General features: G+C 43.7%; 2 protein-coding genes across 22 annotated transcripts in view; both read right to left on the reverse strand.

The window, feature by feature from the left end:
- Positions 1–25,619, reverse strand: part of TCF7L2 (transcription factor 7 like 2) — a 239,775-nt gene that overhangs the window by 76,111 nt on the left and 138,045 nt on the right. The gene's annotated exons all lie outside the window — the stretch shown is intronic.
- On the reverse strand, positions 16,508–19,877 carry LOC139167787 (uncharacterized). Its single transcript, XM_070752706.1, has 2 exons — positions 17,418–19,877; positions 16,508–16,532 (listed from the first exon to the last, which is right to left on the reverse strand). Exon 1 carries the CDS (start codon positions 18,948–18,950, stop codon positions 17,451–17,453), a length of 1,500 nt encoding a protein of 499 aa, XP_070608807.1. The 5' UTR covers positions 18,951–19,877; the 3' UTR covers positions 16,508–16,532; positions 17,418–17,450.

Here is a 25,619-nt window from a genome sequence, read left to right on the forward strand (position 1 = left end):
CTCTTTTTGAAAGGAAACTATTAAGTCTGAACCTCAGAAGAAAAGAAGAGTTTCCTCTTTCAAACCGTATTTCAGCAAAAAAATAATCATAAATTTCTTCTCTAGATTTTAATGTTTGTATTTTAACAATCTAGTTAACATTGCTTTTAAAAATAATAATAAAAAATTGCTAGAAGAGAATGCAAATTATGAATTTAACCAGGTCCTTCAGCACTTTATCGCCAATCTGAAGTATTTTGAGGAATAGTCAATCAACTGCCCAGATACAGAGAGACAATTACATCATCAACCCAGCGTTTTACCAACTTGTGAAGAAAGTATCAAGCGATAACTTGCTTCAAATATTTATGAAATCAAGAAATTCTGTATTTACAGTACTGTGTGAAGCACAAGTTAGATATGAAACCATGATGTGTTCCTACCGGTGCAGTCCGGTGTGCCGATCCGCCGTTTGCGCAATTCGGACACGACAGCTTTTTTAAAAAGAATTTTTCATGATTTTCGGCTCTCTGATCATACACAGAAAGAAAATAATCCCCCTGCACATGTGCAGAAGCAAAATCATGATGCACATGCAGCTCACTAGCAGGAAAAAGTAACCCTGATATGAGAATGTATTAAATAAAGCCTAGATCAAGGCTAAATGAATTTGGAATCCAAACATCTGTTTGAATGTCTGTTTGAATCCAATCTGTTCTCTTTCATTCTGGAGTTTCAGAAAGATTAAATCATACTCATGTTTCTTCTATATTGCATAGAAAAAGTAGCAGCAGGACATGCACATGTGAGTATGCACCACCAAGTAAAAAATAATACAAATGCTAGATTAGATTTCCAGAGAAATCTCTTTTCAAGACTAACGATGAATGAGATTTGTTATATTTTTGATGTACAAAAGAAAATGATATGTATAACTGCATAAGTTTGACAATGAGTACTGATGTATGAACAGATGGTATGATAGAAATGTGATGTTTCTCTTGTCCAGGTTCAAACATTTAGCATTTTAAGATGCTATAACTATAAATGTATATATGCAGGTTTTTTTCTTTTTCTTTTTTCTTATTGCTGTTTTGTTGTTTGTGTTTTTTAATGTATTGCTTTCATTTCTGTATATGTCAATTGCCTTTTAATATTTTCAATAAAAATCTTAATAAACTAACTAACTAACTTTGGGTTAAACTATTGTGCCAATTGCATCTTATTCATAAGTTTATTACTGGACCTGCATCAATGATGACCTGTAACTATGGACAAATAACACTAACTTTTCCTAAAGGACAAAATTATATTTTTATTAATTAATTGATCTAAAAAACTCTTCATGAGGCAAACTGTGACAATCTATCATGAAAAGCAGTTTGTTGGCATATAATATGTGCAAATCCCTGACACTGTATGGGAATCCTACATTCTCAAACCACTAAATATACAAAATGGTAAAAAACCCAAATTTCTGCATAATTCTGAAGTGGTAAGTTAGAAATTTGGATGGATGGCACATGTCACTTTTCAAGCTTCCCCATATGAAACCTGAGATTGAACAGCCCTGTGAGAGGACTCTACCAAGTGCTATCAATTAATTATTTATGAATCCTATCTTTGTAAAGAAAACTTGAACTATAATGGGTGGCCATGGCCTTCATGGTTCTACAATGAATTCTTCAGGATGCCAGATGGTCTAATGTTTTGCTAAATACATGATTAGTCATAAAGAAGTCCTTGCACTTTTGACATTGTCAATTTACCAGTCTCTAATATGATAATTTTGGAAGAAAGGTAATAGTTATATTCCTTTAAGCATCAGTGCCCTTGTAGCTATAGATGCTGCGTGACACTTTAGAAAGCCTGAAGTGATTCCACTTCCCTCCATTATCATTAGCATGAATGCACTAATAAACAGAATTGAAACAAGCAAAACAGCAAGCTGCCAAGCAGTCGACTTGTGGTCAATATACATTTTTCCATTTAGCAGAAACTTAAAAAAAAAAAAAAAAAGCAGCAGACTCACTAGAATCTCCCAGTTCAGGCAAATTTTGTATAACTTCAAAGTTGTATGATATTTGTTTTTGAAGTTATTGGGGGTTTTTAAAACAATTTTTACATTTTTTCTATCCCCTTCATCAAATAAAATAACCTAAATATTTGTGCAGATTAACCAACAGGAACAACACATACTGTATTTTTCGGAGTATAAGACGCATCAGAATATAAGATACCCCTTAATTTTGGGGGAGGAAAATAGGGAAAAGAATCTGCTTACCAGATTATCTAGCTAGCGTCCTTAGTCTGGTCAGCTTCAGTACATTATTTTATCCACTTGTTAAGGGCTTAAAAAATTTTATTCTGAGAGAGTAACAATGAAAAAGCTTGCAAGCCAGTAAGAGCTGGGAACATCATTAGCACCTGGAAAGAAACAGTTTGAGCAAGTAGAGCAATGGAAAAAACCTTGCAAAGACTTAGGGCTTGGAAAATATTCTTCTTTGCAGAGAGTAACAATGAAAGAGTTTGCAAGCAGGTAAGAGCTGGGAACATCGTTAGGACCTGGTTAGGGCTGGAAAGAAACATTTGGAGCAAGTTAGACCAATGAGGGAAAAACCTGCAAAGACTTAGGGGTTGGAAAACATTCTTCCCACAGAGTAACAATGAAAGAACTTAGCTACATGAATAGCACCTAGTTAGGGCTGGAAAGAAATACCTGGAACAAGTAAAGCAATGGAAAAAAAACCCTACAAAGACAGGGTTTGGAATACATTCTTGGCAGAGAGTAACAATGAAAGAGCTTGCAAGGTAAGAGCTGGGAACATCGTTAACACTTGGTTAGGGATGGAAAGAAACTTACTCAAAGCAAGTTAGAGTAATAAAAAAAACCATGGAAAGACTTAGAGCTTGGAAAGCATTCTTCACAGAGAGAAACAATGAAAGGCTTGCAAGATAAGAGCTGGGAAGATCATTAGTAGCTAGTTAGGACAAAAAAAATATACATTCAGATTATAAAACGCACCCGAATTATCAGCCTCTTTTAGGGAGGGAAAAGGTGTCTCTTATACACCAAAATATGGTATTTTTGTAAGAAAAGTATTGTAGAAAACCTATACAGTGGTACCTCTACCTAACAACGCCTCTACTTAAGAACTTTTCTAGCTAAGAATTGGGTGTTCAAGATTTTTTTGCCTCTTCTCAAGAACCATTTTCTACTTTAGAACCCGAGCTCGGAAAAATTTCCCAGGAAATTTGAGAGTGGCATGAAGGCCCGGCCAGTTTCCTGCCATTTCCCCTTTAATCCCGGCATTTCTGGGCTGCCAGAGGAGCCTTTCGGTAGTGCTTAAGGAGCTTTGGCAGTCCAGAGAGAACGGAGCATTTTTCTTTCTCTGGGTGCTTGGAGAGGAAATAAACGACTTTGCTGTGGTGACTCCCTCACGCTGCCTCCCATACACCTGACGCGACGTTGCCTCCTGGAGAGTCTGAGTTCAGAAAGGCAAAAGGGGGCACTTCGCCCCAGCCAGATCAACTTGGCTTCAGCCAAACCATGGAGTCACCACAGTGAAGGAAAGGCGCCAGCTACAAAGCAAGCAAGCGAGAGGAGAGGGGAGCCCTTCATCCTGGGAAGGAAAAGGCAGCAGGTAGCAGCAGTAGGCACCTTTTGGTCAAAGGAATGGGAGGTTCCCCCGTCTCACCCGCCTGGGTTTCTCTCTCTGACGCAGTGTATGGGAGGCAACCTCATGCCGGGTGTATGGGAGGCACATGCTCCTCCTCGCCAACTCAGAGTCTCTCTTTTTTTTAAGCCTTAAAGTTTTGGATTTTTTTGATTCCCCTCATCTCACCTTCTTCCTTTGGTAGTGGCTCTCGTCATCCTCTCCTTCCTCCTCCCCCTCCCACCCAAATTCCAAGCTTTTATTTCTTTCCTAATGGGTTTGCACGTATTACTTGCTTTTACATTGATTTCTATGGGGAAAGTTGCTTCTACTTACAAACTTTTCTACTTAAGAACCTGTGTCATGGAACGAATTAAGTTCTTAAGTATATGTATATCTATCTATACCTATTTATATCCATCGATAATGTGGATAGAATATCTATGGTACCACCTTCTACCGCACAAATCCTAGCAACCAGTTAGGTCCCACAGAGTTGGCCTTCTCCGGGTCCCGTCGACTAAACAATGTCATTTGGCGGGACCCAGGGGAAGAGCCTTCTCTGTGGCGGCCCTGACCCTCTGGAATCAGCTCCCCCCAGATATCAGAATTTTCCCCACCATCCTTGCCTTTCGTAAGCTCCTTAAAACCCACCTCTGTCGTCAGACATGGGGGAATTGAGATATTCCTTCCCCCCAGGCCTATACAATTTATGCATGGTATATTTGTGTGTATGTTTGGTTTTTAATAAGGGTTTTTAGTTATTTTAAATATTAGATTTGTTATATGTTGTTTTATTATTGTTGTTAGCCGCCCCAAGTCTATGGAGAGGGGCGGCATACAAATCTAATAGATAGATGATAGATAGATAGATAGATAGATAGATAGATAGATAGATAGATAGATACACTAAAATGTTTGTCACTGAAAGAAAGAATATGGAAAATCCCCAATGCTAGTTTACCATGTTGGTGAAAAGACCCCCAAATGTGGGTCACTTAGACCAATTCTCAAATTCAATTGTGGCAAACAGGCATACACATGTGGAAATGGACAGAGTCTTGGATGCTTCCCCAAATCATTCAGTCCTTAAATAATTGGGGACAGCGCTTTAAAATAAGTCTGAATTCACTGACTCTAAAAACAAGATATTGTAAGACCAAAGTACTTTGTGATAGTTTAATGCAACCCCTTATCTGCTCATGTACCATAATTAAGTCATAAGCTGGTCTCTAAAAATAAATAAAGGATTTGTGGATGTGAATACTTTCTGGAAAAAGCTATAATTCTGGGAAAGGTAGAAGGAAAAAAGATGATGATCAGCAGCATGGAGGGTTGATAAACTCAGTTACAGTAGCAATGGGTGCACTGTTAGAAAATCTAAAGACCAGGCTAGGGATAGATTGTCATGACCATAATCTATTTATATGACTGCTAAGAGTCTTTAAAAAACTCAGTGGCATATATCAATCAAATCAGAGGTAGGTTCCCACTGGTTCTTTAGCATAGTTAGTAAACCGCCGTCTTGGATTTTGCTTCTGCACAGAAGCTATATTTTGATTGCTGCAGGTGGGTCCCCGGCACAACCCTGAGCAAACCGGCAGCAAAACGATTCACAACCCATCCCTGAATAAAATGTGAATACTAAAATTTGTATAAGGCAAGGAAAAACAAAGCAGGATCTTAAGTCAGTATTGTCAACAGCTCTAACCACACACACCACCAACACTGACATGGCAAGCAGAGTTCCCCGTAAGCTGCGCACGTGAGCACGCGCGCGCCCCAAAATACCCCCCGCACACTATTTATTTATTTATTTATTTATTTATTTATTTATTTATTACTTCTATGCCACCCAGTCCCGAAAAGACTGCCACTCAGACACTATACTTTTCCGCCCACACCGAAAAAAAATTAGAGGGAACACTGATAGCAAGCTATTCTATATAAACAAGGAGCATACCTCACACTCACTATCAGTGATGTTACCTAGTCAGGTAACAAAATATCTGTAAGCAAATAACTAAGTCACAGGGTACCAAAGACTCCACAAAGCAGAAAGAATCTGGCAAGACCTATTTTGACTAATATAGTTTATTTATTTAAAGCATAAGCTTTTGTGAACTACACTTCAGAACATTAAATTCATGGAATGACTAAATTGCTGTAGAAATTAAATGGGGAACAAGATGAAGCAGGGTTGGGGTGGCAGCAGAGAGAAGGAAGTCAAAGCATCTGTGGTTCAAATTGTATGAGAAACAGACTACAAGCATCTTATCAATAACAATTGTATATTATGACTCATTGTATTTATGGAGGCATACTGACACAGCCTGAAATGTTGATGTTCTTCCTCAACTTATACTCTAAACAGTTCTTCCCCCTAAAAATGTGGTATCTGCAATATCTGAGAGTTTGTTACTATTATTTTACAAATATGTGCCCGTTAATTCTTGTGTGCAATATTTGGCCTATTTGTCTTAACATAGAAGCCAAATGGCATTCTTAGCAAATTTTGCAACATAGAAACATAGAAACATAGAAGTCTGACGGCAGAAAAAGACCTCATGGTCCATCTAGTCTGCCCTTATACTATTTTCTGTATTTTATCTTACAATGGATATATGTTTATCCCAGGCATGTTTAAATTCAGTTACTGTGGATTTACCAACCACGTTCCAAGGATCTACTACTCTTTCTGTAAAATAATATTTTCTCATGTTGCCTTTGATCTTTCCCCCAACTAACTTCAGATTGTGTCCCCTTGTTCTTGTGTTCACTTTCCTATTAAAAACACTTCCCTCCTGAACCCTATTTAACCCTTTAACATATTTAAATGTTTCGATCATGTCCCCCCTTTTCCTTCTGTCCTCCAGACTATACAGATTGAGTTCATTAAGTCTTTCCTGATACTTTTTATACTTAAGACCTTCCACCATTCTTGTAGCCCGTCTTTGGACCCGTTCAATTTTGTCAATATCTTTTCGTAGGTGAGGTCTCCAGAACTGAACACAGTACTCCAAATGTGGTCTCACCAGCGCTCTATATAAGGGGATCACAATCTCCCTCTTCCTGCTTGTTATACCTCTAGCTATGCAGCCAAGCATCTTACTTGCTTTTCCTACCGCCCGACCACACTGCTCACCCATTTTGAGACTGTCAGAAATCACTACCCCTAAATCCTTCTCTTCTGAGGTTTTTGCTAACACATATAGGAGGAAAAGCATTATTCTGTTTGGTTTATTACATATGTAACCTGCATCTGTTTAACCAAGCTGTATTCCACTATCTCTTCCCCCATTCACACTTCCCTAATCCATTTTAAAATCCTACATCATTTTAGCCAGTCTGTGGTCCTGAAGAAATGAGCTGTAGTTCAAGTTTATTGCAACAGAAGCATATAAAAGAAAATTTAATTCTTGCAAGATTCTATAACTAATTGCCGTGGCCTGCATATACTTTATTTTGTAGATAAGGATAAAAGGCTAAATAGTTTTCTTAAAAGTTAATATTATTATGTCTTGAAAGAAACAATGTGTTTTGTGTTGCTGCAGTGAGGTGGGGAAGCCTAACATAGACTGCCTGCATATTGGAGGGGTGCTACAGTCTGGTGTAAAGCTACAGCCAGCCCAGCCTGGCCCAGAAGTATAAAGTAAAGCTGTTATGTCCCAGGAAGCCTCAGCTGCCACACCTGAGCTAGCAGCCCTTGAGACTCTAAAGCCATTGCAAGGTCCCCCACCCATATATCTCCCTACCAATTTACTGTATATCCTTTTGCCCAGCTTGCACTTTGGTGGCAGGGCAAGCATGAACATGAAATAGAGGTTCAAGGATCTTCTGCAATTTCAGCCAATTGCCACCACTTCCAGGCTGAGCCCAGTTGACTTTGGCTGTTTTACACCTGCTGCTAATGGGGCATTCCGGGCCTAAATGTACTGAATAAGAGGCAAATGCTGACTGTACCAGACCTTCTTCCTCAAACCAAAAGAACATAGATGGGATAGAGTCAGGCGGGTTGAGGAGGACGCACCCACGCAGTCATAAATGTGGGTAGGATGCCAAGTGCTCAAATTTTAATCATGTGAAAATAGGAGCACTCAATGGTGGGTTACAAGCCGGAACGCTAAATTGCGCTTGCCGCTGCGGCTTGTAAGTTCTTGCAGGACCAGCGTGATTTTACTGTTGCACCTGTGGAGGAAGCAAAATCGTGCCCATGTTTTGGCAAGGTTGCTTCCATGCATGCTGAAACATGGACGCACCTGCGGCTTCGTACAAGACTTTGGTTCCTCCACAGATACAGCAGCAAAATCGCGCTGGTCCCGCAAGAACTTATGAGCCGCGACAGCAAGCGCAATTTACCGTTCTGGCTCATAGCCCATTGCTGGGATTAGTATAAGTTAGGGCATGGATGATAAGTCCATTTTTTTTCAGCATAGTTGTAATTTTGAGTAGTTGCTGAATGTATGGTCATAAGTTGAGGACTACCTGTGCTCTTCTTAAAATGAAACTATTAATTCATTATAAATTATGAAATCCATTAGTTTTTTGAATGTACTAAATTAGTTTGGGTGTGAAAATACATGCAAAATTGTCACTTAGCATAGGTGCATCATCAACAGAATTGATGGATATTTAATGTTATCTTGGGACTAACCAATTTGATAGGGGGAGGGGTTGTTTTAATTTTCTGTTTTCAAAAACAAAGACTTCCTATGATATGATGTACAGTTAAACACTTTAAAGGTCAGAATCATGGACTCCTAGGTTGGAAGGGAGATTGAAGGTCTTCTGATACAACTCCAAGGCCAGGATTCTCCTGTCAATCCAGAAACACCAAACTGCCACAAAACTGCTTATAGAAAAAAAAAAATTGAGACGTATTGGGTGATAATAAAAAAAGGCGGTACCGATACCACATTTATTCATCAGGATTATACCTGAACAAATAACTTATTTGTAGAGGGCATTCAACTGGCATTCAAGTATGACTCATATAAGCTACTTTATAACAAAAGTAAAAGAAAAGTTAATGTAATGCACTATTGGTTATATCAAAAAATCCAAAGATGGATGGTGGGTAGGTGATATTCAAACTTTGACACACAAATATATACCCCCTACAGTTACCTCCCGATGCCTTTGTCATTCAGAGGATTCTAGAGGTCGTGAACTTTGCCACAACAAATAAATTTGGAGGCAAACCAACTGACCACTGATTGCTGGCAAAGCATAATCCAGACTCCATGTACATTGACGGCAAGGTTCCATCTCCAAGATTGTTAGAGCTTTTATTGGAGGAATTTTACTTACAAAGTATGTGCATTGGTAGTAAGTTATAGAATCTTGTGCGTGAAGCCTTGCACAATCCAATGTCCTCTAGAAACATTGGATATGAACTTCTATTATGCTTGGCCTTCACATTGAAACACTGGAGTGCTAATGCATTAAAGGTTCATAACTGCTTGCAGAAATATTATTGCTTGAAGATATTTGGAGTCATAGAAAAAGGAAGGAACAGGAAAACAAAGTTCTCAGATCTTCTGTTCTTTCATAGCAAATTCTGAAAACCGATTCAACAGATTCTTCAGATAGCATTAAAAAAAATCTAGTAACTTCTAACTTCCATGTTTCAATCTGTTCTTAAAAGCAGGTTTCTTACCTGTCATTTAAGATTGTGATAAACATGACCCTGGTGCAAAAACTACTGGTGCTGATGACACACTAAAATAAATGCCTACTGATTGAAGGCCCTTGCAATCACCTTTGACCCCATTTCTGCAGCTCATGCTAAACCTAACATTATCTCCCTGCCAGTGTGTTTTAATAAGAGCAATTACTTGCTGCAGAGTTATGGCCTGGGAAAACTCTTGGAAAAATGTTGGAAGTAGAAATGTAAGGCAATTATTGATATTCAGTGCTAATCTTTGAAGCTCAATCTTTTTTCAGCAAACTTTTTCACTTCAAACAAACAGTCTGAAAAAGATTACAAAGGGCTCCTGTTGCAATAGAAAAATAACACCAAAGGAATGAGTTGAAGGTGAAAAAGGAACCTAAATGATTTTTGTAAATTAAAAAAAAAGAATTAATTTCTAGTTTACCAAGAATGAAGGAAGGATAATACTGTATTATCGTATTATTGTATTATTACTGTATTATTGTAAATCACTTTAAGATATAAAATAATTTCTAACGCATGAGAAAAGTTAAATTGCACCAATTTCTTTAAAATAAAATTTATTACAAGTTATAAAAAGAACATAAAAAGGGAGGAGGGAAGGAGGAGAAAGAAGAGGAAGAGGAGGAGGAAGAAGAAGGAAGGGGAGAGGAGGAGGAGAAAGAAGAGGAAGAGGAAGAAAACTTCTGATTTCCTTTACAGAATTACAAGCATAATTACAAAGTCATGTCTTTATTATTAATATTGAAACCAATTTCTACATACTGTGTTTCTATGTGCAGGTAAGTTTTTTGTTATCTTCTACATACAGCTGCACATAGAAACACAATTGCAAATACTGCTTGCATTAGCTAAGATAGTTAAACATTAATTTCTCATGGTCATTAAATTCATAACATACATTAATATAGGCATCAAATAATAGTTTGTTTGTTTATTCGATTTTTATGCCTCCCTTCTCCATAGAATCATGGCGGCTTACAACATGTTAGCAATAGCACTTTTTTTAACAGAGCCAGCATATTGCCTCCACAATCCAGGTCCTCATTTTACCCACCTCGGAAGGATGGAAGGCTGAATCAACCTTGATTCGGTGATGAGATTTGAACCGCTGACCTACAGATCTACAGTCAGCTTCAGTGGCCTGCAGTACAGCACTCTACTTGCTGCACCACCACGACTCTTATACCTATCCAGCCTTAAAAACCATACAGTGTCTTTAATGCAGTGCTACGCAAATGGTTTTATAAATTCTGGAGGACAATTTATTTAACTTGTTAAAATAAGTTCAGATTCCAGTGGTATTAGTGCTAGAAATATAATTATACAGGGGTACCTCTACTTATGAACACCTCTAGGTACAAACTTTTCGAGATATGAACCGGGTGTTCATGGTTTTTTTGCCTCTTCTCACAAACCATTTTCAACTTATGAACCCTCGCTTCTCTCTCGGCTGCTGCGAGCAGCGGCCAAAACAAGCGCTCTTAGGCTTATAGGCTCTGATCATCGCAAGGGAACTGGAGCCAAGATTTGCCATGCAGGGTCTCCACCCCCCCCCATCCCTTCTGCTAAGGCATTGAAGAAGAGAGAGAACAGGTGGCGAAGGTAGCAGCAGGTGAGGGGCTTTTGGAAGCAAGATCGGCCACAGAACATAGCAGCAAGCCAGGGGCATTTTGAAGAGAGATCGGGCACAGAACGTAGCAGGAGGCAAGGGGCATTTTGAAGAGAGATCAGGCACAGAACATAGCAGCAAGCAAGGGGCATTTTGAAGAGAGATCGGACAGAGAACGCACCAGCAGGCAAAACATTGGGTGTAGCAGAGCATTGGGCGGCTGCGGAGACCTCCTTGGAATTGCTTCAAAATGCCCCTTGCTTGCTTCTATGTTCTGTGCCCGATCTCTCTTCAAAATGCCCCTTGCTTGCTGCTACGTTCTGTGCCCGATCTCTCTTCAAAATGCCCCTTGCTTGCTGCTACGTTCTGTGCCCAAACGTCTTCAAAATGCCGCTTGCTTGCTGCTATATTCTCCGCCCGATCTCGCTTCCAAAATAACCTCCCACTCGCTGCTTCCTCTGGTCGCCGCTTTTTTAAAAAAAAAGCTTTGGATTTTCCTAATTGGTTTGCACCCATTATTCGCTTTTACATTGATTCCTATGGGAACAATTGCCTCTTCTTATGAACTTTTCTACTTACGAACCTAGTCACAGAATGAATTAAGTTCGTAAGTAGAGGTACCACTGTATACTCCAATGTATATTTATACTTATTCATATGTATTTATACTTACTATGCTTCCATATATATTTATCTGTATAAGGAACAGATACTCTTAATATTTCGTCTGCTATATTAATATATGATAAAAGTTTCTGTGGCACCTTAAAACACTAACATATGTATTACAGCAAAAACTTTTATGGAATAGCTCCACTTTACCAATCAGTTTAACACAGCAACGGGCCACCATTCCCGGTACTACTGCTAATCTGAGTTTGCTGGTTCCTTGCTGGCCCCAAACTCATACTTGGATATTTGAAGGTGATAAATGTGCATCCAGATATTATGCAATTTTTGCATCTTATACGCATCATGTTACAAGTACAAAGAGTGAAGTATACATTATTGCATTGCTTGTATACCACCCTGAGTCTTCGGAGAAGGGCGGCATACAAGTCTAATAAATAATAATGATGATGATGGTGATACACATTTCCTCGTTATGGTTAGGTATGAGAGTCTGTTGGATAAGGAGTTTGGGCTTATGTGAGAAGAGGCAAGAAATACAAGTCAGGTGGGAAGAAAAAATTTCTAACATATTCTGCCTTTGTTAATGTGCTATTATTCATACTGGGAATTTATTCTTAACTTTTTTCAAGATTTTGTTTTTACTCTACCCTAGCCCTAAGTATATATATAAGTTTATATAAGTGTGTGTGTATATATATATATATATATATATATATATATATATATATATATATATATATACACACACACACACACACACACACACACACACACATATTTGTGTGTGTGTGTGTATACTCCCGGTGGGTATGGCTAGCTGATGAGGCCAAAATAAGGCCGAAATAGATCTATCCCAGTCTCCCTTAATTTTCAAATCCAGCAAAAAAACATGTGACACATACAGATAGAATTGTCGGCTATCAATAAAATTAACTGCCTTGGAAATGGCCCTGGGTTGGACCGAGAGGCAAATAAGGAGCTGTGATGTTCCTTTAACACACCAGGGTGATTCGACACAAAATATGTAACCCTTCCCTGGTGCAGAGCTGAAGGGATTGGATACTGTAGCCTAGAGGATAATTCTCTGCCTTACAAGGCAAAGGTTGCAGGTTCAAGTCCCAGTGGATAAGGCTAGCTGATGAGGCCAAAATAAGGCCGAAATAGATCTATCCTAGTCTTTCAAATTCAGCAAAAAACATTTGACATATATATAAATCTGTATTATTCTTGCTACTTTGTTTGCCTGCAACACGAGGCAGATATTAGGTATGGATATTTGACAGCCAGTCTATTTGTAACATTTCCTTAGCAGCTGCCAGTAGAATAGCGTCATTTCTTGCTGACTTGGGTAAGTAACAACAGTATCATTCCTCTCTGCTTTTACTGAAGAAGCTGGAAAGTTGTGACAACCCAACTTTACACAACTTTAGAAGGTCCTGCTAAAATTCTGATTTCACCAAAGTTGCTCACATTTAACCATATATGTTTGTTTGTATCCTGCCTTTACTATTTTTTTTTACAAATAATTTAAGACCATGAGCATATCTTCTCCTATTTTCCATATTACAACCACCCTTTGAAATGAGTTGGGCTGAGAGAAAATGGCTGGTTCAAGATCATTTAGCTGGTTTTCATGGTGAAAGCACGTCTAGAACTCAAGTCTTCCACATTATAGATTAGTGCTGTAACCACTAGATCAAATTAATCTATTAATATATAGTGTTATTATTATATAACACTATATATTAATAGTGTATACAACTCCATGTCATGCAGTCATGCATACAGCTCCAAAATCCTGAACACAGTCCCAAAGAAGTAATATTTTTTGTAGCAAAATTATCTTAGAATTCTAATCCAAAATCCCATCCAAAGTCAAATAGGTAAGTCAAGCATTTGACTATGGATGGTGGTTGCAAAACAATGTTTTTTTTAATTAATATGCCCTCTCTCTACTAATCCTAATGAGACAAAAAGAGCTGCTTTGCTATCAGGAATAACCTTGCTCTTAGAGCAATTATAGGGCCTGGCTTTGCCTTTTCTCTGAGTACACACCCTGTTACTATCATTATTAAACTATATTTAACGACCTAACTACCACCATTGCTTAGGGTGGCTTGTTATAACTAAACAAAAGGAAGTGAATGATCCATTTTCTATTATATTTACTTACTTAGTAATGTTTACTCTAGAGATCTCCTCCCCTTCCCCTTTAATGTAAGGTAGTAAGAAAGACTCATTTACTACATTAGGAGGTGGGAAAGGAAGAAGTGTTTTTTTAGAAAAGAAAATACAACTATAACAACAACAAAAATCCTAAACTTTTATTCCAGGAATAAAGAAAAACTGCCACAGAACACTGAAGCTTTCTATGAGGTGGAGGCAGGGGACTGTCATTCTGCTATCCAAAGGATTGAATTTATGGCCATAGATTCAATTGGTTGCTATCTTTATTATCTTCTAACTTTGTGTAGAAAAACTGAATTATGAACAATTATCGGATTATTCACAGAAAGCAGACACAAGAAAATGTGACAGATGTCCCTAGAGTTACATATGATATATGAAAAATATCATGTACTGAAAACCATGTTTGTACTTATTATTTATTAATATTAATGTTTATACCTGTATAATACAATACTTAACTAACTAACTAACTAACTAACTAACTAACTAACTAACTAACTAACCAAATAACTAACCAAATAACTAACCAAATAACTAACTAAATAAATGGTCTATGCAGACCCAGATAGATTTTGTAACTGACATCTTAATATAATTAAAAGAAATTTAAATGCTTTGCTTTATTTAACCACATCTGTAGAGGTTGGAGGAAGCAAGCTACTGATAAAACATAACATTAGATGTCAGGAATGCCACAATGCATTTTGTGATGTTGTGAAAAGCTTTTGCTGGAGAGACGGAGTAACGACACGGACACCAGAGCTGGATTTAAAATTGGGTCATTTTTATTAACATAAATTTGCATAATTTATTCAAATATTTTGCATAAATTAGCATAAACAACTATGACCCGGAACTGGACCTGCAGGGTCAAACAAATACTTCCGGGGCGGAAATGACGTTATGCCAGTAAACATTCCTGGGCAACTCATGGGCGTATCTCGATGCAAGGTCCAGGTGAGGGCCAGGCCGTCACCTGTGACCTTTTCTGCCATGCTGTGCATGAGGGGGGTCCCGCCGGCTAACCCGAATCGGGGAATTAAAGGTGCAGGACCCAAAGACAGGTTCCCCCCAGCTGCTCAGGCAGAAACTCCCTCCATGAGCTTGCAGAGAACCTGTCAATCATCCCCAAAGATGCCCAAGGGAGAACGCGCGGTTGCTAAACCACCCAATTTTCCGCCCCTAACCTGCCTACCCAAATGACCAAAGGTAAGCCAATTAACCTAATTAATGCAAGCACCCCCTAACCGCACAGCCATCACCCCAGTGTGGAATGGGCGAAAAAACAGCCCAGCTAAGAGGCAGAACTGCAAAAAATTCCCATTCGGCCCCCTAAGGGCGACCCCTAAGCACACTGCAAAATAGTGGAGGGCGGGCGGGTGTCTGCTCAGGAGCTTGGTCCGGGCGAAAAGGAAGAGCCCCGGGCCTGCTCGCCCTTATATAGGGCAAGCAGGCCCCGCCCGGACCAATCAGGGCCTTAGCCAATCAGGCCCTGCTCTCCCGAGCGAAGTCTCGCATCGCGAGACTTCGCCCGGGATTCAAAATGGCGGCCGCCATGAGGGACCGTGTCTCCCGGTCCCTCCAGCAAAGCCTGCCTGCCGGGTAAGTCCGGCGCTGCCCTTGCTGGAGAGACGGAGTAACGACACGGACACCAGAGCTGGATTTAAAATTGGGTCATTTTTATTAACATAAATTTGCATAATTTATTCAAATATTTTGCATAAATTAGCATAAACAACTATGACCCGGAACTGGACCTGCAGGGTCAAACAAATACTTCCGGGGCGGAAATGACGTTATGCCAGTAAACATTCCTGGGCAACTCATGGGCGTATCTCGATGCAAGGTCCAGGTGAGGGCCAGGCCGTCACCTGTGACCTTTTCTGCCATGCTGTGCATGAGGGGGGTCCCGCCGGCTAACCCGAATCGGGGAATTAAAGGTGCAGGACCCAAAGACAGGTTCCCCCCAGCTGCTCAGGCAGAAACTCCCTCCATGAGCTTGCAGAGAACCTGTCAATCATCCCCAAAGATGCCCAAGGGAGAACGCGCGGTTGCTAAACCACCCAATTTTCCGCCCCTAACCTGCCACAGGAGCGGGGGTCAGATCTCTATCTTGGCCCCCCGACTCCCCCCTCTAGCTGCGCCAGCTCACGCAGAGACCGCTGCAGGTCCTGTAAGAAGATGGCGTTCCCCTGGTCAGACAGGTGAACGCCATCGTTACGGTAGAGCCATGGCTTATCTATTGATATAAGGGGATGAGGTATTACCACTCCACCCAATTCTCTAACCGTTTTCCCCATAGCCCTATTCACCCGTCTCCTAGCCCGGTGAATGGCCCTAAGGGAAGAGGCATCCCTCCACACAATCCTAGGTAAAATGTCTGACCACACCACCTGCGTGGTGGGCCAGACCTCACGAAGCCTTCGCAGGTCTTCGCGTGCCTGGATGAGCAGCGCCAGGCCTCCCAGCATGCACAGGTCATTGCCACCTAAGTGCAATACCAGCCACCTGGGTGCGGCCACAGGACGCTGCCCACCCAGACCCCTTTGGGCGCGACTCCAGGAGCCGCCCCCCATATTGCCGGGCGCAGCCACAGAATGCTGACCGCCCAGCAACGCCGGTAGGAGACCCTCCCACCGCATACCTCTCCGGCCCATCCAGGTAACGTTGACCCACCGCCCCAGGGACAGGTGGGTCCCGATGGCGCTCCTGGCTGCCGCGCGGCCGGCCCAGAAAATCATGCTGTGGCCACACAGCAGCGCCGTCGGTTTCGTGTTAGCCTGGAGACCTGCAAGAGGACACAGACACAGAGAGGTTACCTAGCCTAAGCCCTGCCTGGGATCCTCAGCGGGCCTAACATAACCCAAATATGCCGCTGACCGCCAGCGGCCGATCTCCCGAATCCGATGGGCCGGGAAACCAGAAAGTGCCGCACTAGTGGCGGCGCCGATACGGAACGAATGCGTTCCATAACCGGCGGGATCCATGCCCACCTGGGCCATCGCCCTAGATACTAAAGCCCAGAATTGGAAACGGGTCAGAGGGGTACCGTCACAATGCCTAAACAGGTACCCCTGACCTGACCCCCTCATACCACAATAAAGCCGTAGGGCGGCCACCGGACACACCGACTGGTCGGTGGCCGCACTAAGTTGTAAGGCAACCCCTCTGTGCAGCTGATCCGTTTTAGACCTTCTCACTACAAGGGACACCCCCCCTTGCCTAAAGGTCAGATCAGCGAACTGGAAGGCCCGGAGCGAAGTGTCAGCCTGAGACGAAGCCATGGCCTCGCTGACCCGAAGGGCCCCAAAGAACATGACACAAGCCGCTGCCCTGAAAAGACGGGCCTCGTACAATGAGGAACACAGACTGCCAAAAACCACGTTGATTGATGACAGCTGCTCCACCGTCAGGGGCTGGCGAGTGTCACCTGGGGCCCCCGCTTGCTCCCTAAGCCAGCCCTCCAGCATCTTCCGGATGCGAAAGTCACCCGAAAGATCTGCAAACCCCCCCGCCTTGGACAGAAAGGCGAGGCCGGCTAACCGGGACCGGATCGTCCTAACTGACAGGCCACGCTGCCTAAGTTGGACGCAAAACTCGGCCAAATGCTCTACAGGGACAGGCCAACTAAGCTGGTAACCCCTGCCCTGCCTGAACTCCCCAAACTCCTTACCTGCACGCTGGTATGCCCTGAGGGTGCCGGGCGCTACAGACAAGGAGATTGCCCGGGATGCCTCGCCTCTCCACCACTCTGAATCCCTCCCAGGCTCCAGAGGTGGCTGGGGAACGCTTCTGGCAGTTCTCGGGCCCACGGGGCCAGGGTCCGAAACCTGGACAACTGACCACGGGACAAGGCATCAGCAACCCCGTTATCTAACCCGGGGACATGCTTAGCCAAAAACAATGCGTTTAGAGACAAGGACCTGTGCACAAAATGGCGGACAAGCCGCATGACCCTGTCGCTCTTTGAGGACAGGGCATTCACCACATGGACAACCGCTAGGTTGTCACACCAAAAGTGCACAGTCTTGTCCCTAAACTGCTCCCCCCAAAGCTCCAAGGCCACAATTAAGGGGAAGAGCTCCAGGAACGTAAGGTCCTTAACCAACGAAGTGGCACTCCATTCCGGAGGCCATGCCGACCAGCACCACTGGTCACCTAACACTACCCCGAAACCACAAGTCCCCGCGGCGTCAGAGCAGAGCTGCAACTCAGCTTCCAACAGAAGCTCGTGCCTCCAGAAAGACAACCCGTTAAATCTTTCCAAAAAATCCCGCCACACGCCGAGGTCAGCCCTGACCCCGGCGCAAAGGCGGGTACGATGATGGGGCAAACGGAGCCCCTTCATCGCATCATACAACCTCCTGGAAAAAGCCCTTCCAGGAACAACTACCCGACAGGCAAAATTAAGAATGCCTGCCAGTTCCTGAAGCTGCCGTAGGGTCACCTTCCGGCAGCCCAGGACCTCATCGAGCTTCCGCTTAATCTTAACCAACTTCTCTAGGGGCAATCTGGAAGATTGCTCCTCTGAGTCCAATTCAATACCCAGAAAGGTAATCCTGGTGGCGGGGCCTTCGGTCTTCTCAGAGGCTAAAGGCACCCCTAATTGAGCACAAAGGGCTTCGAAGTCCCGCATCAAAGCAAAACATTGCTCCGAATGCGCAGGCCCCGCCAAAAGGAAATCGTCAAGGTAGTGAACGACCGTACCCAGGCCACTTTGCCTCCTGAGCGCCCACTCCAAGAAGGTGCTAAAACTCTCGAAAAGAGAGCACGAGACAGAGCACCCCATGGGCAAAGCTCTGTCCACGTAATAGCCCCCCTCGAAATGGAAGCCCAACAGCTCAAAGTCGTCCGGGTGTATGGGGAGGAGCCGGAATGCCGACTTAATGTCGCATTTACCCATAAGGGCTCCCGCCCCACACTTCCTAACCATAGTCACGGCTGCATCGAAGGATGCGTACCGGACTGAACAAAGTTCGTCAGGAATGAAATCATTCACTGACTCCCCTTTTGGAAAAGACAAATGGTGAATCAACCTAAATTCACCACTCGCCTTTTTGGGGACCACACCTAAGGGGGACACACGAAGATTCGGGAAGGGCGGCTCCGCAAAGGGCCCCAGGACCCTGCCTTCGGCAACCTCCTTCCCAATCTTCTCCCTAACAATGTCTTCATGACCGACAACCGACCTAAGGTTGTCAGACATGAAGGCCTTCCTAACACCCTGATAAGGGATCCTAAATCCCTCTGCGAAACCTAGCAAGAGAGCGGCCGCTCTCGAGCGAGGGTGGTAGTCGCCCAACCAACCCTCGAGCACCCCTAAATTAATTGGGCTGGGCCCCTTTTCCCCCAGCAGGTGGGGGAGGCTTTGGGGGACCCGAGCCTTTCTTTTCAATCCCCTTCTTGGGGCGGGGGCGCACGGCTGCGGAATGGTTTCCCCCACAACTTCCGCAGGCGTGACGAAACCTGCAAGTGGGGCGAAAACACGCCCCCTTTGCAGCGAACTCGTGACAAATTAAAGAGGCACCCTTACTAACGGCACCCGCCACGGCCTTGGCCGGCGCGGGCGTCGCAGGCTCCTCCTCCATAAAGTGACCGCTATCGGTCCTATCACAGCCCTCCTTCCCTGACATATGAGTGGCCTGGAACCACAGGTCCGGAACCACCATATCCCAAGGCAAGTAGGGGTCATGGGCAATACGCATACGGAAGCCCTTGTCGTAGTGCCTCCATATGGTCCCCCCATACTCGAAATGGGCCCTCGCTATTAGGTCGATGTACTTCAGCAAGGCACCGGCCCTCCCCGGCTGCCTCTGAATGACCACCGACGCAAAGGTCAGAAATGCATACAGCCACGAGCTGAAGCATTTCGTGACCTTTGTCTTTTTCACTTTCTCCCCAGGGACAACCTCCTTATCTTGTTTAGGGACCTCCCTGTTCAAGATGGAGAACAAATCAACATACTCCCCCCGCCAGATTGCCTCCTTAACTGACGGGTGCAGATGGTACCCTAAAGGTGTGGCGGGCAACCCACAAGGGATGGCCCCAGGCTTGATGCTGGCGAACGGGTCCCACACCGTGGTGGCCCCCGAGCCCAGCACCCCAAGCCCCGGTGGATACATGAATGGGACCGGTGGCATAATGGCCGGTGGAGGAGGAATCCAACCCCCCACCCCCGCCCCAGGTGGGACAGGCACCCCCAGCGCCCCTACTGGCGGAGCTGGCGGGGACCAAACCTGACCACAGGTGCCTGCAGCAGCCCCCGTGAAACTGTTGCCACCCCCCATAGCTGGCGGGATGAACCCGGGACCCTGGATGGGCAGGAGCGGAGATGTGCCTGTATGTGGTGCAACCTCACCTGCCCCGTAAGGGGTAGAAGACATCCACGGTGGGCCCATCCTGGTTGGGCCCTGGAACGATGGCCATTGCCCAGGCTGGGCCATCTGTCCAGCGTGGCCCGTCTGACCGATGCTGCCCGCCTGACCGGTGCCCGCCATCTGTCCTTCGTGGGCCACTTGCCCTGCTGGGGCCGACTCCTCTTCGGGGTCTGCGCCCCATGCTGCGGTGGCAGCCGAGGAAAGCCCCTCCGGGCCTGCCCCCGACCGCCACCTCTCCAACTCATCGAGCCGCTCCAGTACCCTGGCCCAGGAGAGAGAAGGGGACACCGCGGGTTGAGGGACTGTGGGTGTAAACCCAACCACCCCCCCCACCGGGATCCCCCCCGGGGGCCCCTCTGCCGCCGCCCGAGCCCGGGCAGACGGCCTGGCAGCCCTCCTAGGCCGCACCACAGGTTGGGCCGGGAGGGCCTTAGCTGGCCGCTTCTTAGGGGCCATTACAGAAAATTAAATCTATTTTTTACAAAAGGGGTAAAGCAGAGAAAAGCCACCAACGAACCCTGCCCTGCGTTGGCAAAAGCCTGCCTGGAGCCGCAGGCCTCCGCAGAAAAACCCCTACAGGAGGCTAATCCCACCTCCCCTCGGGCACAAGGCCCGACACTAGGCCTTTATCCCAGGCCTCGAACCCCCCCGGAAACACCGCAAGCCCGCGGGGCCTCCCAGAAGGCAGCACCACCCACCACCCCCAAAGGGCAATGAGGCTCCAAACCGGAGCGGAGTCCAGCCGATGCTGGCTCCGCTATCACTGAAAAGGCTCTTCGCTTGCCAAAAGGCCACAAAATGGCGCCTCGCACGAGGTCGCCACCTAAAATGGCCGCCGGAGCAGACGAACAAACGTCTGCTCAGGAGCTTGGTCCGGGCGAAAAGGAAGAGCCCCGGGCCTGCTCGCCCTTATATAGGGCAAGCAGGCCCCGCCCGGACCAATCAGGGCCTTAGCCAATCAGGCCCTGCTCTCCCGAGCGAAGTCTCGCATCGCGAGACTTCGCCCGGGATTCAAAATGGCGGCCGCCATGAGGGACCGTGTCTCCCGGTCCCTCCAGCAAAGCCTGCCTGCCGGGTAAGTCCGGCGCTGCCCTCTTTGTCATTTTCCCATTGTCATGCTTTCTACCAGCCACCTGTGGATTTTAAATGCTGCAATATAGATTTTTTTTTCTCCTTCCATTCAATTGTGCAGGATTTTTTTTCCCAGCAAAGTGTTTCAAAAGTGGCTTGCCATTGCCTTCTTAGGGCTGATGGAAAGTGACTGGCTTAAGGTAACCCAGCTTTCTTTGTGCAAAGGCAGGAGTACAACTTATGGTTTCTCAGTTTCTAAACTGATATCTTGACACTAAAGTAGCTCTCGTGGATATATTCAAAATTTGTTCTTTTAGCAGGATCTAGCTGACCTCAAAAGCAAAGCCAGGCCCCATTAGGTAGTATCTGAAAAAAGAGATCACCAGGAAATTCCAGGCTATAGGTTGTACAACACAACTTGCTAATTCAACCATCTCCACCGAGAAATAACTTATTGTAATAACTTACAGCTGCAAAGATCTCACTTGGGGTAATGACTATTTTTCAGCTCTTTCGAACAACTGCAAGGGATGCTATCATATCTTTCTTGATATTAAAACTTTACAAATCTTGAAAAGTTTCACCATTTTGGTGTTAACATGTCTACCCCCCACCTCACATGGCATTTCATCCCATAGCAGGAAGCCAAAAAGTGTAACAAGGAGAGAAATGGTGGTATCTAGAGAAGCCTAATTCTGAAGACAAGCGCTTCTGGAACATCTTTATTTATTATTTATTTATTTTATTATTTAGATTTGTATGCCGCCCCCTCCGCCCCTCTCTTTCCTGTTCTTGCAATTTTTCGGAGTATAAAATGCATCAGAGAATAAGACACATCTAGATTTAAGAGGTGGAAAACAAAGAAAAAAGTATTCTCAACTAAATAGTGTAGCAATATATTATTTAATAAAATGCCAGTGTAGCAGAATACTTTTTAGAAATATGTACACTTTTTACAAACATGTACATTTTTAACAAACTTCAAACTTGCCAGCTTTAAGACTAGTGGACTTTCACTCCCAGAATTCCTCTTCCAGTCATGCTAGATGGAGTAATTAGGAGGGAAAAACACATTTTTGCGAAACATGGGCCATTTTTCCCCTTTTTTTTCCCTTCAAAAAACAGGGTGGGCAAAGGGTCTGGGAAGCCTACAGAGAATTCCTGGGTGCTGGGGGAAGACAAAAATTATAAAAAAATGGCTAAAAAATGGCCAATGTTTTCACAAAAATTGGGATATTTTTGCCATCCGCCAGCATCCAGGAGCTCTCTGCAGGCTTCCCAGATCCTTTGCCCACCCCATTTGTGTAAAAAAAACCCACCAAAATCCTGAAAAAGGCAAAAAATGGCCCAATTTTCTCCTGGGCCCTTTGACCACAGCATTTTTGCAAAATGGGCCCATTTTTCACAAAAATGGGATGCAGGGGAGAGACTTTGGAACAGCAAAAATGGCTGTATAAAATGCACCGATATTTCCATCCTCTATTTTGGGAGGGGGAGATGTGTCTTATACTCTGAAAAATACGGTATATGTGGTGTGAATAACATCAAGCGGTATGGTTTTATTTATACTTGAAGTCATGATTACGCTTCATTTATATTTTAATGGGCTACTATGAGTAAAGGTAAAACCCATCTTCTATGCTTTAAAAGCCTGAAATCATGACAATGAGGTGGGTTCTTGCTCCTTTTGATTGAGTTCTTTGTAGGAATACAGTGGTCCCCCGAGTTTCGCGATCTCGATCATTGCGAAACGCTATAACGCGATTTTTCAACCCGGAAGTAAAAACACCATCTGCGCATGCGCGCCCTTTTTTCTATGGCCACGCATGCGTAGATGGCGCCGGGCAGATCAGCTGCTGGGCGGCTTCCCTGGGTCTTCCCCCTCTTGCTGGCGGGAGGGTGAGCGGCGGGCATCAGCGAGGAGTTTGTGTGGGCGGCAGGGAAACCCCAGCGCCACTTCCCAGCTGAGTCCTGAAGCCAAACGCGGAAGTTCGCTTCAGGACTCAGCTGGGAAGCGGCGCGAGAGAACGGCGTGGGCGGGCGAAGAGCGAGCGTGCGGGCAGGCAGGCGGCGGACAAGCGGCAGGCGGACAAGCGGCGGGCGCTGCAGCAGCGAGGAGTTTGCGTGGGCGGCGGGGAAACCCCAATCTTCGGCTCCTCGCTGCTGCGGCGGAAGTAAAAACACCATCTGCGCATGCGCAGATGGTGTTTTTACTTCCGCACCGCTACTTCGCGAAAAACCGATCATCACGAGGGGCCCTGGAACGGAACCCTCGCGATAATCGGGGGACCACTGTATACAGTTTAAATTAAAGTTGAAATATTTATTACATGTGCAAGCAACCTGCATTTGCTTGCCAAGTTTCAAGAGTTCTGTTTGGTTTGGCCTGCATTTTGCAATCCTTCATTTGTGTTTCCTTAACTGCAATTAAACATCCATTTCAAGAGTGGATTTGTTTCTGCAATTTTGTAAGAACAAAAATTAGTCAGCTTTAACATTAGAGGTGTTAGCAGCTTATGGAAAGATTTCTACAGATTGCTTTGTCAGGCTGTCACGACATAAACAAAAACGTCCTTTAAAAGCTAAAAAATAAGCAATCAAACTTATGGGTGCAGATTTTAAAAAGTATAATGCTGAAATTGTAACATTTATTTCTTGTAGCTCACCATATTTCTGCTTTATCTGCATTTTCTAGTGCTGTTCCATTAGATTTTCTCATCTGATCTATAATTACTAGACAAGTACCTACAAATTTTTCCATATTTTTATGGATACAATGACATGTTTACAAGAAGCATCCATAAGTATTGTGGAAATGGCACACTTCTTTCTTATCCTCAGTTGAACAGTCATTGCACATTTGAGAAACATATTCCAAATATGGAAATGTGTACTTAGTTTGTTTCCTTAAGTTGAGTTGGTTTCCTACTTGAATGCAACTGATTTATATGCATGGAATTGTACATAAAGTGCAAATAAAAAAACACCACCCAGAAAACAGAACAGAGTTGGAAGGACAGCCCCCTGCTTAGGAGTGAAACCCTACACCACTTTAGACAAATATTTATCCAATATCTTCTTTAAAACTTGCAGTGTTGGAGCATTCATAATTTCTGGAGGCCAGCTGTTCTATGGCTTAATTGTTCCGTCAGGATATTTCTCCTCAGTTTTAGGTTGCTACTGTCAGCATTCTAAATAGCATCTGAGAGTTAGAGAGTTCAGCCTGACAGCTACTCTCCTTGATTAGTTTCCATCCATTGATTCCATGGCTCCCACCCATTCCATGGTTTTACTCATTACTTCCACCTATACTTATGTCTTAAGAATGCCAAGAACATAAGCTTGGAGAAATAGTCAGGATCTAGTTTACTTGGACATTTTGTATAAAATGATACATGCTCTCATCAAATGAAAGAGCAGTTTATCCAAACTTACCTTAGAGAGTTCCATTTGAAAAATTTGAGGAAGTGATTGTTCGATAATTCCAAAAGACAGATCAAATGTTATAAAGACAGTGAGAGACCTTGCTATATCACTTTCTTGATACTGATGCTTCCTTGTTTTTATGGAACAATGTTTTGTCTTTCAAGATGGAAAAATGAGTTATGTGAATCAAGAAACTAGGAAACTAGTTCAGCAGAGGTGAATTCAAATTTCACTTAAGCCATGAAAGCCAGTTGGATAACTTTGAGTCAGTCACTCTCTCTTAACTGAACCCACCTCATAGAGATGTTGTTGTGGGAAAAATAAGAAGATGAAGGTGTGCTGAATATGTCACTGCCTTAAGTTATTTATAAAAATAATAAAGGTGACATATAAATAAATAATGAAAAATAACAATGCACAGAGGAAAGATTTTTTTAAAAATCTATCTAGAATATTGGGTAAGATTGGGCCTCAAAGACCAATCAAAGTCTGGGTTTACGGGGAAAACGTATAGTTTCCCTATCAGGTAAATGAACATAGAGTCCAAGTATGATCAGCTTTTAAATCACAAAAAATATTTCTCATTTTAGAATAGATGTAATGGATAAGTGTAATATTAAGTCTAATAATTGAATATAAAATGAGGTAAAAAGATATTGATTCTCTTTAATCTGTGACGGCCTTTGCATCAAATAATTTTGTCACATGCAAATTCCACCTCAGTCATCAACTTTCTTCCTGAAAAAAATACAGCTGTCCCTGAGATAAAAGAATTTTCTGAATATTTTCTCATCTTTAGGGATACTAACTTGAAAAGGCCTGTCCCTATAAGTCTAGGGAGTGGTAGAACATTGACATTATTTTGAATTATTTAACAGAAATTTCTTATCCTATGTCTGTTTCCAAGCAAACTTTATTACATTCTTAAAAGACTAGACAAATGGAAAAACTATGAAACTGCTTACTACTGTTGACAGGGTCTCTCCAAGTGGAGAGCTGGG

Source organism: Erythrolamprus reginae, chromosome 5 (assembly GCF_031021105.1).
Source record: "Erythrolamprus reginae isolate rEryReg1 chromosome 5, rEryReg1.hap1, whole genome shotgun sequence".
NCBI lineage: Eukaryota > Metazoa > Chordata > Lepidosauria > Squamata > Dipsadidae > Erythrolamprus > Erythrolamprus reginae.